Source organism: Giraffa tippelskirchi, chromosome 3 (assembly GCF_054371585.1).
Source record: "Giraffa tippelskirchi isolate mGirTip1 chromosome 3, T2T-mGirTip1v1.2.pri, whole genome shotgun sequence".
NCBI classification, from domain to species: domain Eukaryota; kingdom Metazoa; phylum Chordata; class Mammalia; order Artiodactyla; family Giraffidae; genus Giraffa; species Giraffa tippelskirchi.
In genome coordinates, this window is record NC_137277.1 from 18,838,610 (window position 1) to 18,851,247 (window position 12,638).

The 12,638-nt window shown below is 54.6% G+C and overlaps 2 protein-coding genes across 35 annotated transcripts in view; one reads left to right on the top strand and one right to left on the bottom strand.

The window, feature by feature from the left end:
* The window catches only part of HDAC5 (histone deacetylase 5), a 36,939-nt gene extending 33,223 nt beyond the window's left edge, over nucleotides 1-3,716 (top strand). For 27 of the 33 annotated variants that reach the window (XM_081577285.1, XM_081577296.1, XM_081577291.1 and 24 more), the window contains 9 exons: nucleotides 114-169; nucleotides 312-399; nucleotides 1,238-1,357; nucleotides 1,613-1,710; nucleotides 1,873-1,991; nucleotides 2,689-2,822; nucleotides 3,117-3,201; nucleotides 3,344-3,509; nucleotides 3,595-3,716. In XM_081577285.1, coding sequence (XP_081433411.1) covers nucleotides 114-169; nucleotides 312-399; nucleotides 1,238-1,357; nucleotides 1,613-1,710; nucleotides 1,873-1,991; nucleotides 2,689-2,822; nucleotides 3,117-3,201; nucleotides 3,344-3,509; nucleotides 3,595-3,634 — 906 coding nt within the window. In that variant the 3' untranslated portion in view covers nucleotides 3,635-3,716. Of the gene's footprint in view, nucleotides 1-113; nucleotides 170-311; nucleotides 400-1,237; nucleotides 1,516-1,612; nucleotides 1,711-1,872; nucleotides 1,992-2,688; nucleotides 2,823-3,116; nucleotides 3,202-3,343; nucleotides 3,510-3,594 lie in introns of all 33 variants that reach the window. The other 6 variants (XR_014078913.1, XR_014078910.1, XR_014078912.1 and 3 more) reach the window with 1 other exon arrangement.
* Nucleotides 3,717-5,577: 1,861 nt separating this feature from the next.
* G6PC3 (glucose-6-phosphatase catalytic subunit 3) lies at nucleotides 5,578-10,381 on the bottom strand. 2 transcript variants are annotated; one of them, XM_081577303.1, is made up of 6 exons: nucleotides 10,057-10,381; nucleotides 7,584-7,690; nucleotides 7,083-7,173; nucleotides 6,776-6,894; nucleotides 6,455-6,596; nucleotides 5,578-6,237 (listed from the first exon to the last, which is right to left on the bottom strand). In XM_081577303.1, the coding sequence occupies exons 1-6, from the start codon at nucleotides 10,272-10,274 to the stop codon at nucleotides 5,874-5,876; spliced, it is 1,041 nt and encodes a 346-aa protein (XP_081433429.1). In that variant the 5' UTR covers nucleotides 10,275-10,381; the 3' UTR covers nucleotides 5,578-5,873. The 2 variants fall into 2 exon arrangements, with proteins under 2 accessions (XP_081433429.1, XP_081433431.1); XM_081577305.1 differs by lacking the exon at nucleotides 6,776-6,894.
* Between the last annotated feature and the right edge of the window lie 2,257 nt (nucleotides 10,382-12,638).

The following is a 12,638-nucleotide window of genomic DNA, read 5'->3' on the forward strand; positions in this document are numbered from 1 at the left end:
CATGTGTTCTTTTCCTGCCTTATGCTTCTCTTCTTCTGTGTCTACCCCGGTCCATGGCCTCCTTGCCCGCCTGTCCGCCTCTCTTCTCTGTCCCTCTGTCCATACCTCTCCAGAATGGCTTTGCCATCATCCGGCCCCCAGGACACCACGCGGAGGAATCCACAGCCATGTGAGTGCCACCTCAGCCCTGCCCTGGACCCCCCACCCTCACCCCCTCTCCCTCTCAGCAGAGCCGACACTGTGTATCTGTGGCTCCCGGAGCCAACATCCAATAAGGCTGACGCCCTGCCCTCTTCTCCCCAACCCCGCAGGGGATTCTGCTTCTTCAACTCAGTAGCTATCACAACCAAGCTCCTGCAGCAGAAGTTGAACGTGGGCAAGGTTCTCATCGTGGACTGGGTAGGCAGTGCCTGGCGGGGCCAGGGTCAGCCTTCAGGAAGCCCCCAGCCCAATCCTGTCCCTTCATCCTTAGGGGCCAGAATGGGGCTGGGCTGCTGACTCTGGGGTGCTAGCCCAGCCCTCCCAGTCCCCTGGGGCTCCCTCTTCACTGGGGGAGACTCGAAAGTGGTTTTAGCTGCTGCCCCCCCACCCCCGAGGAGGTTTTTTTTGCCTTGAGTGATAGAGATATCCCCTGCCATTGCTAGAACCCCTCTTGACTGGGGGCTGACATATGGTACTGCTTCATGGACACCTTGCTTCCTGAGAAGTAGGATGTCTATTCGATAAATGGAGACACGGGGCCGTTGGGGGACTCACCCAACTAAGGTCACTTAGCTTCTCCACCCCTGTGTCTCTCAGCAGAGGGAGAGGCCCCTACCGCTCCCTGTGAGCTGAGGAGTAGCCAGGAGCAAGCCTTGGCAAGAAGGGATCTGTTTTCTCTAAAGCCTAGCTTGGGCTTCAGAGTTCATCATACTGGATTCGTCTTCAGAATGTTTCAATTCCTGGCTAACCGTACTGTCCCCCTCTGCGCTGAGTAGAGGGGGCTTGCAGGGAGAGCCACCACCATTCATCTCCTGGCTTTGTGTCTCCTCTGTGCAGTGCCACGTCCCCGCCCGTGGACCCGGGTTAAAGAAGCGTGGGGGGCTTTTCATTGTGAATGGAACATGGATGCCCTGTATCTAGGGGCAGGCTGCACCCCCAGAGTTCACCATAGGGTGAGGGTTGGGGGCAAGGCGAATTTTGACCTTTGGGTCAGAGCCTGGGCCTTTTTCCTGACGCTTCCACCCCTCCCTGCTAGGACATTCACCATGGCAATGGCACCCAGCAAGCATTTTACAACGATCCCTCCGTGCTCTACATCTCCCTGCATCGCTATGACAACGGGAACTTCTTTCCGGGCTCCGGGGCTCCTGAAGAGGTACAGCTCCTGGGCTCAAACTCAGGGCCCGCGGGGAGGTAGCAGAATGGGACCTGGCAGGGAGCCGTGGAGGCCCGTGGTGGTGCTGGTAACCTGGGGAGTCTGGGCTCCTAGTGGGAGGACCACGTCGGCCAACTGCCCCTCCATGCAGAACAGAGGTCAGTGGAGCAAGGGCTGGAGGCAGGGTGAGGGCGGGGCAACGTCTGGGCTCCTCAGGCAGTGCGAGTAACCCCCTACCCCCCACCGTGCTGCCAGGTTGGCGGAGGGCCGGGCGTGGGGTACAATGTGAACGTGGCATGGACGGGAGGTGTGGACCCCCCCATCGGAGACGTGGAATACCTAACGGCCTTCAGGTGGGGACTGAGAAGAGCCCAGGGAGGGGTGGGAGCCCCCGGGCCCTGCCGTGGGAGGGGCAGAAAGCACACAGTTTGGTCTGGGTGGAGGGGGTCGGCCCTGTGGGGACACAGGCCTAGCCGAGTCACCTGCCAGGGTCAGCTCGGGCCCTCCCTTTGCAGGACAGTGGTGATGCCCATTGCCCACGAGTTCTCACCTGACGTGGTCCTGGTCTCCGCTGGCTTTGATGCTGTTGAGGGACACCTGTCTCCGCTGGGTGGCTACTCTGTCACCGCCAGATGTGAGCCTGCTGGGGGATTGAGGGAGGCTATGGAGCAGTGAAGATGGTGGGGATGAGTGGGAAGCTGGGAGGAGCACTGTGCGTGCTTGCATGCCAAGTCACTTTAGTCGTGTCCAGCTCTTTGGTGACCCTGTGGACTGCAGTCCACTAGGCTCCTCTGTCCATAGGATTCTCCAGGCAAGAATACTGGAGTGGTTTGCCATTTCCTTCTCCAGGGGATCTTCCTGACCCAGGGATCGAACCCAGGTCTCCTGCATTGGCGGGCGGGTTCTTTACCACTAGCGCCACTTGGGAAGCCCCGGGAGGAGCGCTGGGGCAGGTCTAAGACTTGGAATCATCCTGGCAGCATCCTCCCTTCTCCCTTTGCCAACCCTGGCCTTGAGGGGACAGCAGGTGGGGGAGTATACCTCCTCGTGCAGCTGTAGGGGTGGAGCCTGATGACCCTGCATGTTTCAGCGGTGGTTTCTCCTTAGGAGATGTACAACTGGATCTTTTTAGCCTCTTCATTTTGTCTTTAATGGAACATTCAATCCATGACATTGAGTTTTATTATGGATATCTGTTTAGGTTTAAATCCACCATCTTATTTTGTGTTGTCTCTTCTCTTGTGTTTCTTTTTCTCTCCTTTCTTACTTTTTCTTGAGTTGATTTTCTTTCATTAACCATTTCATCCTCCTCCCTTCACCCTTCCCTGAAGGTTTTGGCCACTTGACCAGGCAGCTGATGACGCTGGCAGGGGGCCGGGTGGTGCTGGCCCTGGAGGGAGGCCACGACCTGACCGCCATCTGTGATGCCTCTGAGGCCTGTGTCTCTGCGCTGCTCAGCGTGGAGGTAAGGGGTGCACAGAGGGGCTGGGGGAGGTGGGCCAGTAGGCCAGGGGCCAAGGGGCCAGTCGGGTGGGGGAGGGATGCTTTCCTGGGTCAGGCAGCACCCAGGGTCCTTGGGGGAGGCTTTTTTATTTTTTGGTTCCCAAGGATAGCTGGTAGCCAGAGGCCTTCTGAATAGAGGTTTCTCAAAAGGCTCTGCTTGCCCCTGTCGTGGGGCTGACTAGGGTGGTTAGAGGGGCAGCCATGGCCACCTCACAGCCACTCCCAGCCCTAAGCTTGTTCTTCTTTCGCCTGCCAGCTGCAGCCATTGGACGAGGCAGTCTTGCAGCAAAAGCCCAACATCAACGCAGTGGCCACACTGGAGAAAGTCATCGAGATCCAGAGTACGTGGGGACAGGCAGAGGGGCTCGGGCCCCAGCTTGCTGAGTAGAGGCGAAAAACTTGAGTGCATGCCAGGGCTGGGGAAGTCCATACAGTTGGGGGTTTCTGCCCCTCCTTGACCCCCTGCCCACCCCTCATCCACAGGCAAACACTGGAGCTGCGTGCAGAGGTTCGCTGCTGGCCTAGGCCGTTCCCTGCGGGAGGCCCAGGCAGGTGAGACAGAGGAGGCTGAGACTGTGAGCGCCATGGCCTTGCTGTCGGTGGGGGCCGAGCAGGCCCAGGCGGCTGCAGCCCGGGAGCACAGCCCCAGGTGAGGTGCCCCCCACCTCCCAGCCCTCGCCCAAGCCGCCCCCCCACCTCTGCCTCAACGCCCCTCCCTGTGCTTGTCCCCACAGGCCGGCAGAGGAGCCCATGGAACAGGAGCCTGCCCTGTGACGCCCTGGCCCCCATCTCTCTGGGCTTCATCATTGTGATTTTGTTTATTTTTTCTATTAAAAACAAAAAGTCACACATTCAACAACGTGTGCTGTGTGGGTCTCTAAGCCTCGCCCCTGCTGCTCCTCTAAGCTGTCTCAGGCCCCCCTTCCGCCTCCGTGGCCCATGTCTCAGCTTAGAAGTTTGCTCTTTCTGGAGAGTGAGGGGTACCCCATCCAGGCCTTCCCCCATGTTGTTTCCCACACCCACTTTCTGCGTCCTGTCCTTGTTCCCCCTGGAGCCTGGGCCAGCTCGAGGTGGGCACGGGGCCCAGATAGCACCTTCTGGCTCTGGGGGCTCCCTGAGTGAGGAGGGAACAGCAAGTTTGGTGCCTTGGCTTCAGCTGACTTAGGGGGAAATGCCTTAATTTCACCTTCCTCCCCTCTCCAGCCCCAGGGGAGGATCCCGAGGGTCCCTCTACAGTCTTAAGATGTGGAGGGGAGGGGAGGTGGGCTCCTGCCCTGCGCTTCTCACCATTTTTCCTGGTGTCCTCACCATCTCCACAGAGCCCCCCTCTCCTCCACTCTTCTCCCGGCCTCAGCTCTGTGCTCTAGGATGTAGGCCTGAGGTCTGTGGGCAGGGCAGCCTTGCCTTGCACTCCTCAGGGCCTGTTTCCCCTTCTGAGGGGCTGGAGAGAGGGAAAGTGTGTGGGGAGGGAGGGGGCTGGACTCTCGGGTTCTGAGGGACCAAGAGGAGCCTCGGAACCAGGCCTGCTCTCCCTCGTAATCTGTTGGCCTCCCTGCCCCTCTGCTGGCAGGGTCTGGGGAGGGGGAGAAGGTGGTCCCTTCAGGGGGACTCCAGGCTGGTGAGAGCCCCCCTGCTGTTCAGGACCAGATTTCCCCAGCCACCCAGCATGCTGCAAGCAGAAGGGTCAGGGCCCAACTCCCTCCTAGGACCTTTGGCTTTGAAGCCAAGGGTGAGAGTGGGTGGGGGTTCTAGAAGGTGCAGGGACAGAACCCAGGAGTCTGCCCTCAGCTTTAGCTTCCCTTCCTCTGGGCTTCCTTTGTGGGCCATGCCCAGGGAAACTAAGATCTGGATGAGGCTGGGAGCTGTCCTTTCTCTCATAGGAGCCCAGCCTAGCCTTGTTTCCAGGGCTAGGAGCCCATAAGACTTTTAGGGAATGCTGTCCAGCCTGTGGGAAACCAAAGATGGGAAGAAGCTCCTGGGGGGCTGAGTCTTCCTCCCTCCTTCTCCCCAACCCCACATATTCTTTCTTTCTTCCCCTCCCCAGGGCCCCACCAATCTGTTTACATATTTATTATCCTAATGGGGGCCTGAGCAGGGTTGAGGGAGCCAGGGGAGGGGCAGGAGTCCCACCACCACAGGTTCATCATGCATTGTGTCTTGCGTGTTGTTAGCGTGTTCTAGATCTTCCTGGGGTGTGGGGCTGAGCCCCAGCTCTGGGCCCCTTCCCCTCCCTCTTCCCACAGCCTGTCTGGTTCTCATGTAAACCCACTCCTTGCTTTGTTTCCCTGGACATAGATTTCAGTTAAGTATCCTGTAACCTGTTACACTGTGTGTCCTTGTGGAAATAAACTTGTTTCTGGCAGCGCCTTCTAGGGCCAATGTCTCTGTTCTCTGGGTTTCCTACTGTTCTTTTCTCCAGTCCCTGGACTAGCCAATTTAGGAAGCACAGGCTGGGGTGGGAAGGAGTGGGATCTCTGTCCCGTAGGTTAAGAACAAGGTTTCCCTGAACGTAGCCACAGCATCTCCTGGGACCTCTGTGTGGCCGAGGTGGTGGTGGTAGGAAGGGGGCCCAGAGTTAAAGGGCTTGCTTTTCCTTCTGACTCTCAGCCTCTGTGGGCACAAGGTTGGAGTGGGTGCAGAACAAGCTGTCTGGCAAGGGTTCCCCTGCATGCGCATAGCCAAGTCCAGTGGAGATGTTCACGAAGGCAAGAGAGGAGTCCAGAGGTGTGGAAGGGCTTTATTGGGGCTGCTCCAAGCCCCTCACAGTGTTGCAGAAACCCACTGTTCTCACTGCTGCCTTTGCTCTTTCGGGAGTTGGGAGGGAAGGCAGGAGGACCTTGCTGGGAGAGGAAAGGCCCTTCTTTGGGGCTGAGATCAGGTTGTGGGAGAAGTAGAAAATTCAACATGAACAGGGCCTGCTGGGGGCTGGAGTGGACGGAGCTGCCTCCCAAGGATGGAGGTCACAGAGCATGGGCTTTGTGAGAGGGGAGGTGGGTGTAGGAGGCACCTAGAGTCAGGAAGAGCGGATGGGCGGTGCTTCCTGGGCACTGAACGTGTACACTAGCCATGGTACAAGGGCCAGGACCAGGCATGGCCAGAGGGTGTGCTTGAGGAAATTGAAGATGTAGAAAAGGCTGATCTGAGGTGGGTAGCCCAGCCAGTTCAGGGGGCCCAGCAGCCCCATGGCCAGCACAAGGCAGGCTAGTTTCTGGCCATATCCCAGGTGTGCCCGCCGTACCTGGGCATAGCAGGGAGAGTGCAGAGCGATGCCCAGACCCAGGGCCGCCCCTGAGTCACGGCTCAGGGAGGCAAAAGGCCGGCTGTCCAAGTGCACCCACTCGGGCCGCTCACACCACTTAGAGGCTAGGTTGATGGACCTGTGGAGACCAAGAGTCTTTGCCAGGAGAGAGATTCCCCTGGGACCCAGAGGGCTGATGGCTTTTTATCCTTTGGGGCCTACTGCCATGTTCAGCAGACAGTATGTGAACTGGCAACGTGTCCCTATTTAACAACAGCGAACCAGAGAGCCACCAGGCCAGATACAGGGGAGGCAGGACAGACCCCGACTTCCCTAAGCTTCAAAGCAGAACTTACCAAGAAAGATCCAGGCCCAGTGTAAAGAGGGTCCAGTAGATGAGGCTGGCACCCAGCAAGAGGGCCAGCGAGGTCAATCCGTAGAAACTTAGCTCCCGCTCCATGGGCACCTGGGGGGTCATCAGCCAGCCCAGGACAGCACCTAGGGAAGCAGGGTGACAGCAGCTTCAAGGAGTTTGGGGATATGACCCTCATCCCGAACAGCAGGGTAGTTTGTCAGAAGGGGGCCTTGGGGTTGGCTGTACAATGGGAAGATCATACACTGGTCCTCCCACTGTCAATGGCACCCTCTGGGTCCACCCCGTTGCCCCAGTTGCTCACCAGTTATTAAGCCAGCCAACACCTGGTGAGGGAAATGTGCTAAGAGGAAGACCCGGGATAAGCCGACCGCCAGCAGGAAGGTGCAATAAGCCAAGCTAGGAATCACCCTCACCCATCGGCTAAAAAGAAGAGAAGCAGATGGTTCACGAGATGTCCACGCACTGCTGGGCTTCCCTGAGCACCCAGGCACTTTGACCAAATAACCCGGGGTCCCCAGAACTCCAGCTCCCAGGCCGCCCTGCTGCGCGGCTTTTGGGTCCAGGGTACCATCACCCCACCCCCAATGGTGGGTGATGCCACGGTGTACCTGTGGGCCCGAGTGGCCACCTGGGAAGAGATGGCCGTCATTATGGGCCAGAGGGCAGCTCCTGTGATCATACAGTGTCCGGAAGGGCTGCCTGCCGGGGGATTCGGAAACTCAGTTCGTGGTGGGAGCTGAGTTTGGTGGGAGCCCAGGTGCACCCGGAGATAGCTCAACACAGCTGCCTCCCTGTGGCCACGAGAGAGCCTGCCTCCAGCACTGGCCCATAGCTCCCTCTGCCCTGAAGCCTTCTTCCCGTCCCCCATCCTGCAGTCACTGCTCTCAGATTTCTGCCTTGACAACTTGGCTCTAGTCGATACAAGGTGAGCAACTGGCACACTGGCATGGGTGTTCTTCTCCTACAATTCTTCCCTGGGTTACTTTGTTCTCTGGCCCAGTAACTGGGAGACTAGGCCTCTGATGATTAGGTGGTCCCGGCTGAAAAGTACTATCGAACACTCACTAAACGCTAACCACATTGGGTGAGGGAGGTTTGGGGCTTCTCACCTGGGCCAGTTTCACAAGAAGAGGGGAATTGGTGAACCTGGGCTGGAGCCTGGCTGTAGTACCCAGACTCATGGACCCACCAAAAGGGCCTGTCTCCAAACAGAAACCTAGAAGAGAGCAGATGCCACTATACACACACACACACACACACACACACACACACACACACACAAAAGCCAGGGGAATGGGGGTGAGGCAGATGGACACCTTGAATACTCTGAAGGGCTTATAGGGTGGAGTCAGAGAGGACATCTGATTCTGGGTCATTGCCTTGCCACGGTTTTTTACCTTGGAACAGGAGAAAGTGTGCATTTTTTAAAAAAGTGATAAGGAGGCAAGAGATTGTGGTGAGCGTGAGCATGCTGTGAGATGCTCAAAAGTCCCATTCTTACCCCTCTCACTGCAAGGCCAGCTCTGCTCTTGTCATTTACAGAGAGCCAGGGACCTGACTCTTTCCTTCCCAGACCCTCATTCACTCTGCTGCTTCTCTTTTCTCCATTTCCCAAATTCCAGCCTCAGTTACTTAGGCAAGTCTCTCATGTTTGAAACTGGCAGTGGGGGCGGGGCTTCCCTGGTGGCCCAGGGGCTAAGACTCTACACACCCAATGCAGGGGGTCCAGGTATGAGCCCTGGTTAGGGAACTAGATCCCCCATGCTGCAACTAACAGTGTGCACGCTGCAACTAAAGATCCTATGTGCCACAACTAGGACCTGCCACAGCCAACTAATAAATAAAACAAATATAAGAAAAGGGGGAGGGACTTCCCTGGTGGTCCAGTGGTTAAGAATCCGCCTTCCAATGCAGGGGATGTGGGTCTGATCCCACATGCTGAAGGGCAACTAAGACCATGTGCTGCAACGACTGAACCCACGCACCGCAGCAAGAGAAGCCTGAGCATCCCCCAAGGAGAAGCCCATGTGCCTTAACTAGAGAAAGCCCATGCACCACAATTAAGCGCTCCCACGCCACAATGAAGACTCAGCACAGCCAAAATAATAAATAAATAAAGTCCTTCTATTAAAAAAAAAAATGGAGGCGGGGAATGCACAGGGAAGCTGAGGGAGAATAAAGAAGACAAAACAGTTCAAAATCCCCTGGCTAAGCTAGGTGCTTCACTGGACCCTGGAAAACACACTGCAGAGGCTGCTGTGGCTAGAAAGAGAAAAGCTGGGAGAACAGCAGAGATGCTGGCCAGGAAGCCAATGGCTGAGAAAGGAGGTACAGAAGGGACCTGCCTCTCCCCGCCTAAAACTGAGCCTGGTTCACACACCAGATGCTCAACACATACTTAGGAAATGAATATGGGCTTTGCCATGTGGGAATCAATGGTCTTAGGGGAACAGGACAAGACAGGAAGGCTGATACAGACTCCGAGGGAGGACAGCACAAAGCAAACGGCAATTCAGTAGGAAGGAAATGATTAGACAACTGCTTTACCGTTTATAGTAGGGATGAAGCCCTGGCAGAGAGAAGTGGAAGGGAAGGTATTTGGTTTTTCAGCAAGTCATTCTAGCCCATTCAAGTGTCTCCTATGAACCTCCCTTCCCTCCCCCAGGCTGGCAATATGGCAATAGATGCTGAGGTGAGGGGAGGTGCAGTTGCACGCCCAGCGGGAAGTATAGCTCCCTTCTGCACCCAAGAGAACAGGTGGCACAAAGAGATAAGCCCCAAGGGCCCTACTCACTTGCCTGGGATTCCTGGCTTCTAAGTCTGTGTCAGAGCCTACTAGTGAATGAAGGTGAAAAGGGAGAAGAGAAAGTGTTCCCTAAAAAACAAAGCTTTAGCCCCAGTGCTTTTTGAAATTTACTGTGCACACCAACCACTTGGGGTCCTTGCTAAAATGTAGATAATGATTCAGGAGCTCCGACCTGGAGCCTGAGATTCTGCATTTCTAGCAAGTTTTCAAATGCTCCTTATGTTGCTGGCCATGGCCCAGTGACCACACCTTAACTTGGAAGCCTTTTCTGTCCTGAGCAGCCAGTGTTGAAGCCTGGCACAAAGCAAGCTTCTTAAAAACTCTGTCAAATAAATGAATGAAGAAATGAATCAAAGAGTGAGTTGAGAAGCAGGACTTTCTGCTACTTAAGTCACCATTGATGTTTTTTTAAAATACAGATTCCCAGGCTCTCCTCTGGAGTTTCAAAATCAGTATGTCTGGGGTGGGATGGAATATTTGCATTTTAAACACGCCCCCTTAAGTGATTTATCTGATTAGGCCCGTTAAACACTAGTCTAATGATTAGGATGGGGACTCTGAGGTCTGAGTCCAAGATGCACAAAGATGCTCAAAGAGGAGAAGTCAGTGGCCATGGGGTAGGGGTTGGGAGGTCTTAAGGTTCCCTGGGGATGGGGGTAGGGGTGGAGGGGGGAGTCAGGCCTTTGAGGCCGTTTCTGAGAGGAATCAGGGTCTGCACAAGGCTCAGGGCCCTTGGGGGTGGGGGAACAGGACGCCGGAGGGCTTCGCTGTCTCACCACTTGAAGACGAGGTTGAGCCACTCGGTGATGAGGCTGATCCAGAGCACCGCAATGCCCACCCGGCGAGACGCATAGTAGGCCGCGGGGAAGTAGAACAGAAAGAGGCTCTTGGGGTCGCCCAGAAAGGTGACCCAGAGCCACACGTTCTCCAACCAGGGCAGCTGGTTCTGCAGTGCCTCGGCCATCGCGATGCCCGCGCTCAGCGTGGACTCCATGGCGACTCCCGGGCTGGTCCGGCCAGGGTTTGAGGTAGGGCGGAAGCCGAGGAGTCCAGGTGACGAAGAAACTGCTACTCACTGCCCTCCAAAGCCCACCCTTCGGAAACGAGGCCCCGCCCCCTGGCGGTGACCAGTGAAAACCCCGCCCTCGGCCCCGCCCCTCGCAGCCCTAGACTCGCGCGAGCCGGGCCTCCTGCCGGTACCGTTTCCTTCTGCGCTCTTCCCAGCCCTTCCTCTTTACTGGGCAGCGTAGGGGACAAATCTTTGCGAAGGCGTTTCCGCAGAGCCCCACGTGGCTGCTATTGCCGGCACGTGGACGTAGGGCGTAGAGGCGGCTCTTGCTACTCTTCCGGGTCATGGGACAGACTAACCTGAGGATCGGCGGTGCGTCCAGGGTCCTTAGTTTGCTGCTGTGAAGACGGACATGTAATATCCAGAGCTAGGATTCCTTCTGGACCAGACCTTTCTCCTCCAGTACCGCTGCCCTCCAAAGATATTTGGAGATCTCTTGGAGAGAAGGCTAGAAGACAACCCCTGCTCCGGGAAGCCAGGCATCCCCGATCGGCGCTGAAGTGGGACCCTAAATTTGCACACACAGGTGGCTAACCCGATCCACACCTTCCTCCGCCAGTCCAAGACTCTCCTGCTTGAATTCATCCGCTATGGATTTGGTGGCCGACAGATCAGCCTCTTGATTTTGAGGGGTCGTCCCTAAAGGCTTGAGAGTTCTTACACGTAGCACAGACTTAAGTCACCCTTCCTCCCAGTTCTAAGCTTGCCTTGCCCCTTTCCTTTCGTCATCCTGTCACCTTGCCTTCCAAAACCCCTCTGGGCAGGTAAACCTTGAGATAGCTAGGTTGGTGAGAGAGAAGGAGCACACACCTACGACAAAAATTGGAATAATCCTCTGGAGGAGCACACACAGAAAACGGAAATCTCAGCTAGTCTAGGCGAGGTCTTGCCTAGAGGCAGAGTTGAGGTGGGAGGAGGTTGTTGAAGTGGTTGTTTCCCTACCTCAAGCAACTTTATTCTTTGTGAGTTCTTTGAGAGGTGAAAATAAGGATGTAAATCTGGGTTCTAATTGGAAAGAGATTAATTTCACTAATTAAAAAGGTATGGTGAAGGGAAACTATTCAAATCTCATTCCCTTGCTAAATGTTTTTCAATTGCCCCAAGGAAAAAGTTCACATTTTCTAAGTCTTTTGAAAGTTTGCTTGTGCTCTAGCTAAGATAGCCTTTATCAGTCCAGTCCCACACTCTGTTTAATGATACAGTTCTAAGCTACTTTATGCTCCCTGAAATCACCAAGTTCTCTCCTTTTATGGGTCCTGGCATCTGCAGTTCCCTCTTGCTGGTACCTGGCCACTCTTTCCATGCTTGTCTGTCAGGTCTCAGATTTTTCACTTCTTCCAGGAAGCTTTTCCTAACAGTGCCTGCTGGCTCTGTGCCTGAGAACCTAAAATCACAATGTTATATGAAAAGTTGAGTGGCAGTTACATGTGACTTGTTATGGGGGAGACATGAAAGTTCTCTGAAATAAGCCCAAATATACTTATTTCTGTTACAATGATTGTACTAATATGAAGTTGATGTCCCTTGCAAGGCATGAAAACACGTTTGAAATTTGTTCATGTTAAATAGTGCCAGGACTGGTCCTTTGCCATCTTCTCTTTGCCAGTTGTTACATGAGGCTCTAGAATTTCTATAGTGGAGGGTTAGTTGGGTTAGAGATGGTGACTGGTGATGGCAGGGTTGAAAATGCATCTGCATCATACTTACATGTTAAGAAAACTGTCTTGTATGTTAGATAGTCATTAATGGGGGGGGGGGCAAAACTCTTGCCCCAAGGCTTCCTTTGTCATTATCACTGCTCCTCCTTCTGGCTCTGGACAGGGCAAGAAGAGTGATGGGGAAGCATCTTGAGTTTCAACGGTAATGGGTGATCATGGAGGAACTACCACGTAGTAACTACATGCCATACATTTGTACACATTATTTCATTATCTTCCACTCCTCCTAACTACTGTGTGAAGTGTTACCTAATACAGCATAAAAATTAATAGCACCATCTTTGGAAACAGACTGAATCCTTGCTAGTTGTGCAACCCTGGACAAAGTTTAGTCTAAGACTTAGTTTCTTCATCTGTAAAATGAGGATATTGATTCCTACATTGAAGGATTGTTGGATGCTCGATAGTGATAGTACAGAAGGAACAAACAGAATCAGACTTAGTAATTTGCTCAAGGTCATGTAACTCAGTGGAATTCTGATTCTGGTTTAGCTAATTCTGTAGCCAATGTCCTTTCCACTACCACTTTGTAATTAGGTGTAATCGTTTGGGGCAAGTTTCGTTTAGTCTT

What these genes read in the sequence shown, in the direction of transcription:
- G6PC3 (XM_081577303.1), bottom strand. Translation starts at nt 10,274, where the DNA reads ATGGAGTCCACGCTGAGCGCGGGCATCGCGATGGCCGAGGCACTGCAG. An exon ending in TTCTTGTGAAACTGGCCCAG is followed by an intron (nt 7,174 to 7,583) that starts GTGAGAAGCCCC and finishes ATCCCCCGGCAG; the next exon opens with GCAGCCCTTCCGGACACTGT. An exon ending in CTGGGCCTGGATCTTTCTTG is followed by an intron (nt 6,238 to 6,454) that starts GTAAGTTCTGCT and finishes TGGTCTCCACAG; the next exon opens with GTCCATCAACCTAGCCTCTA.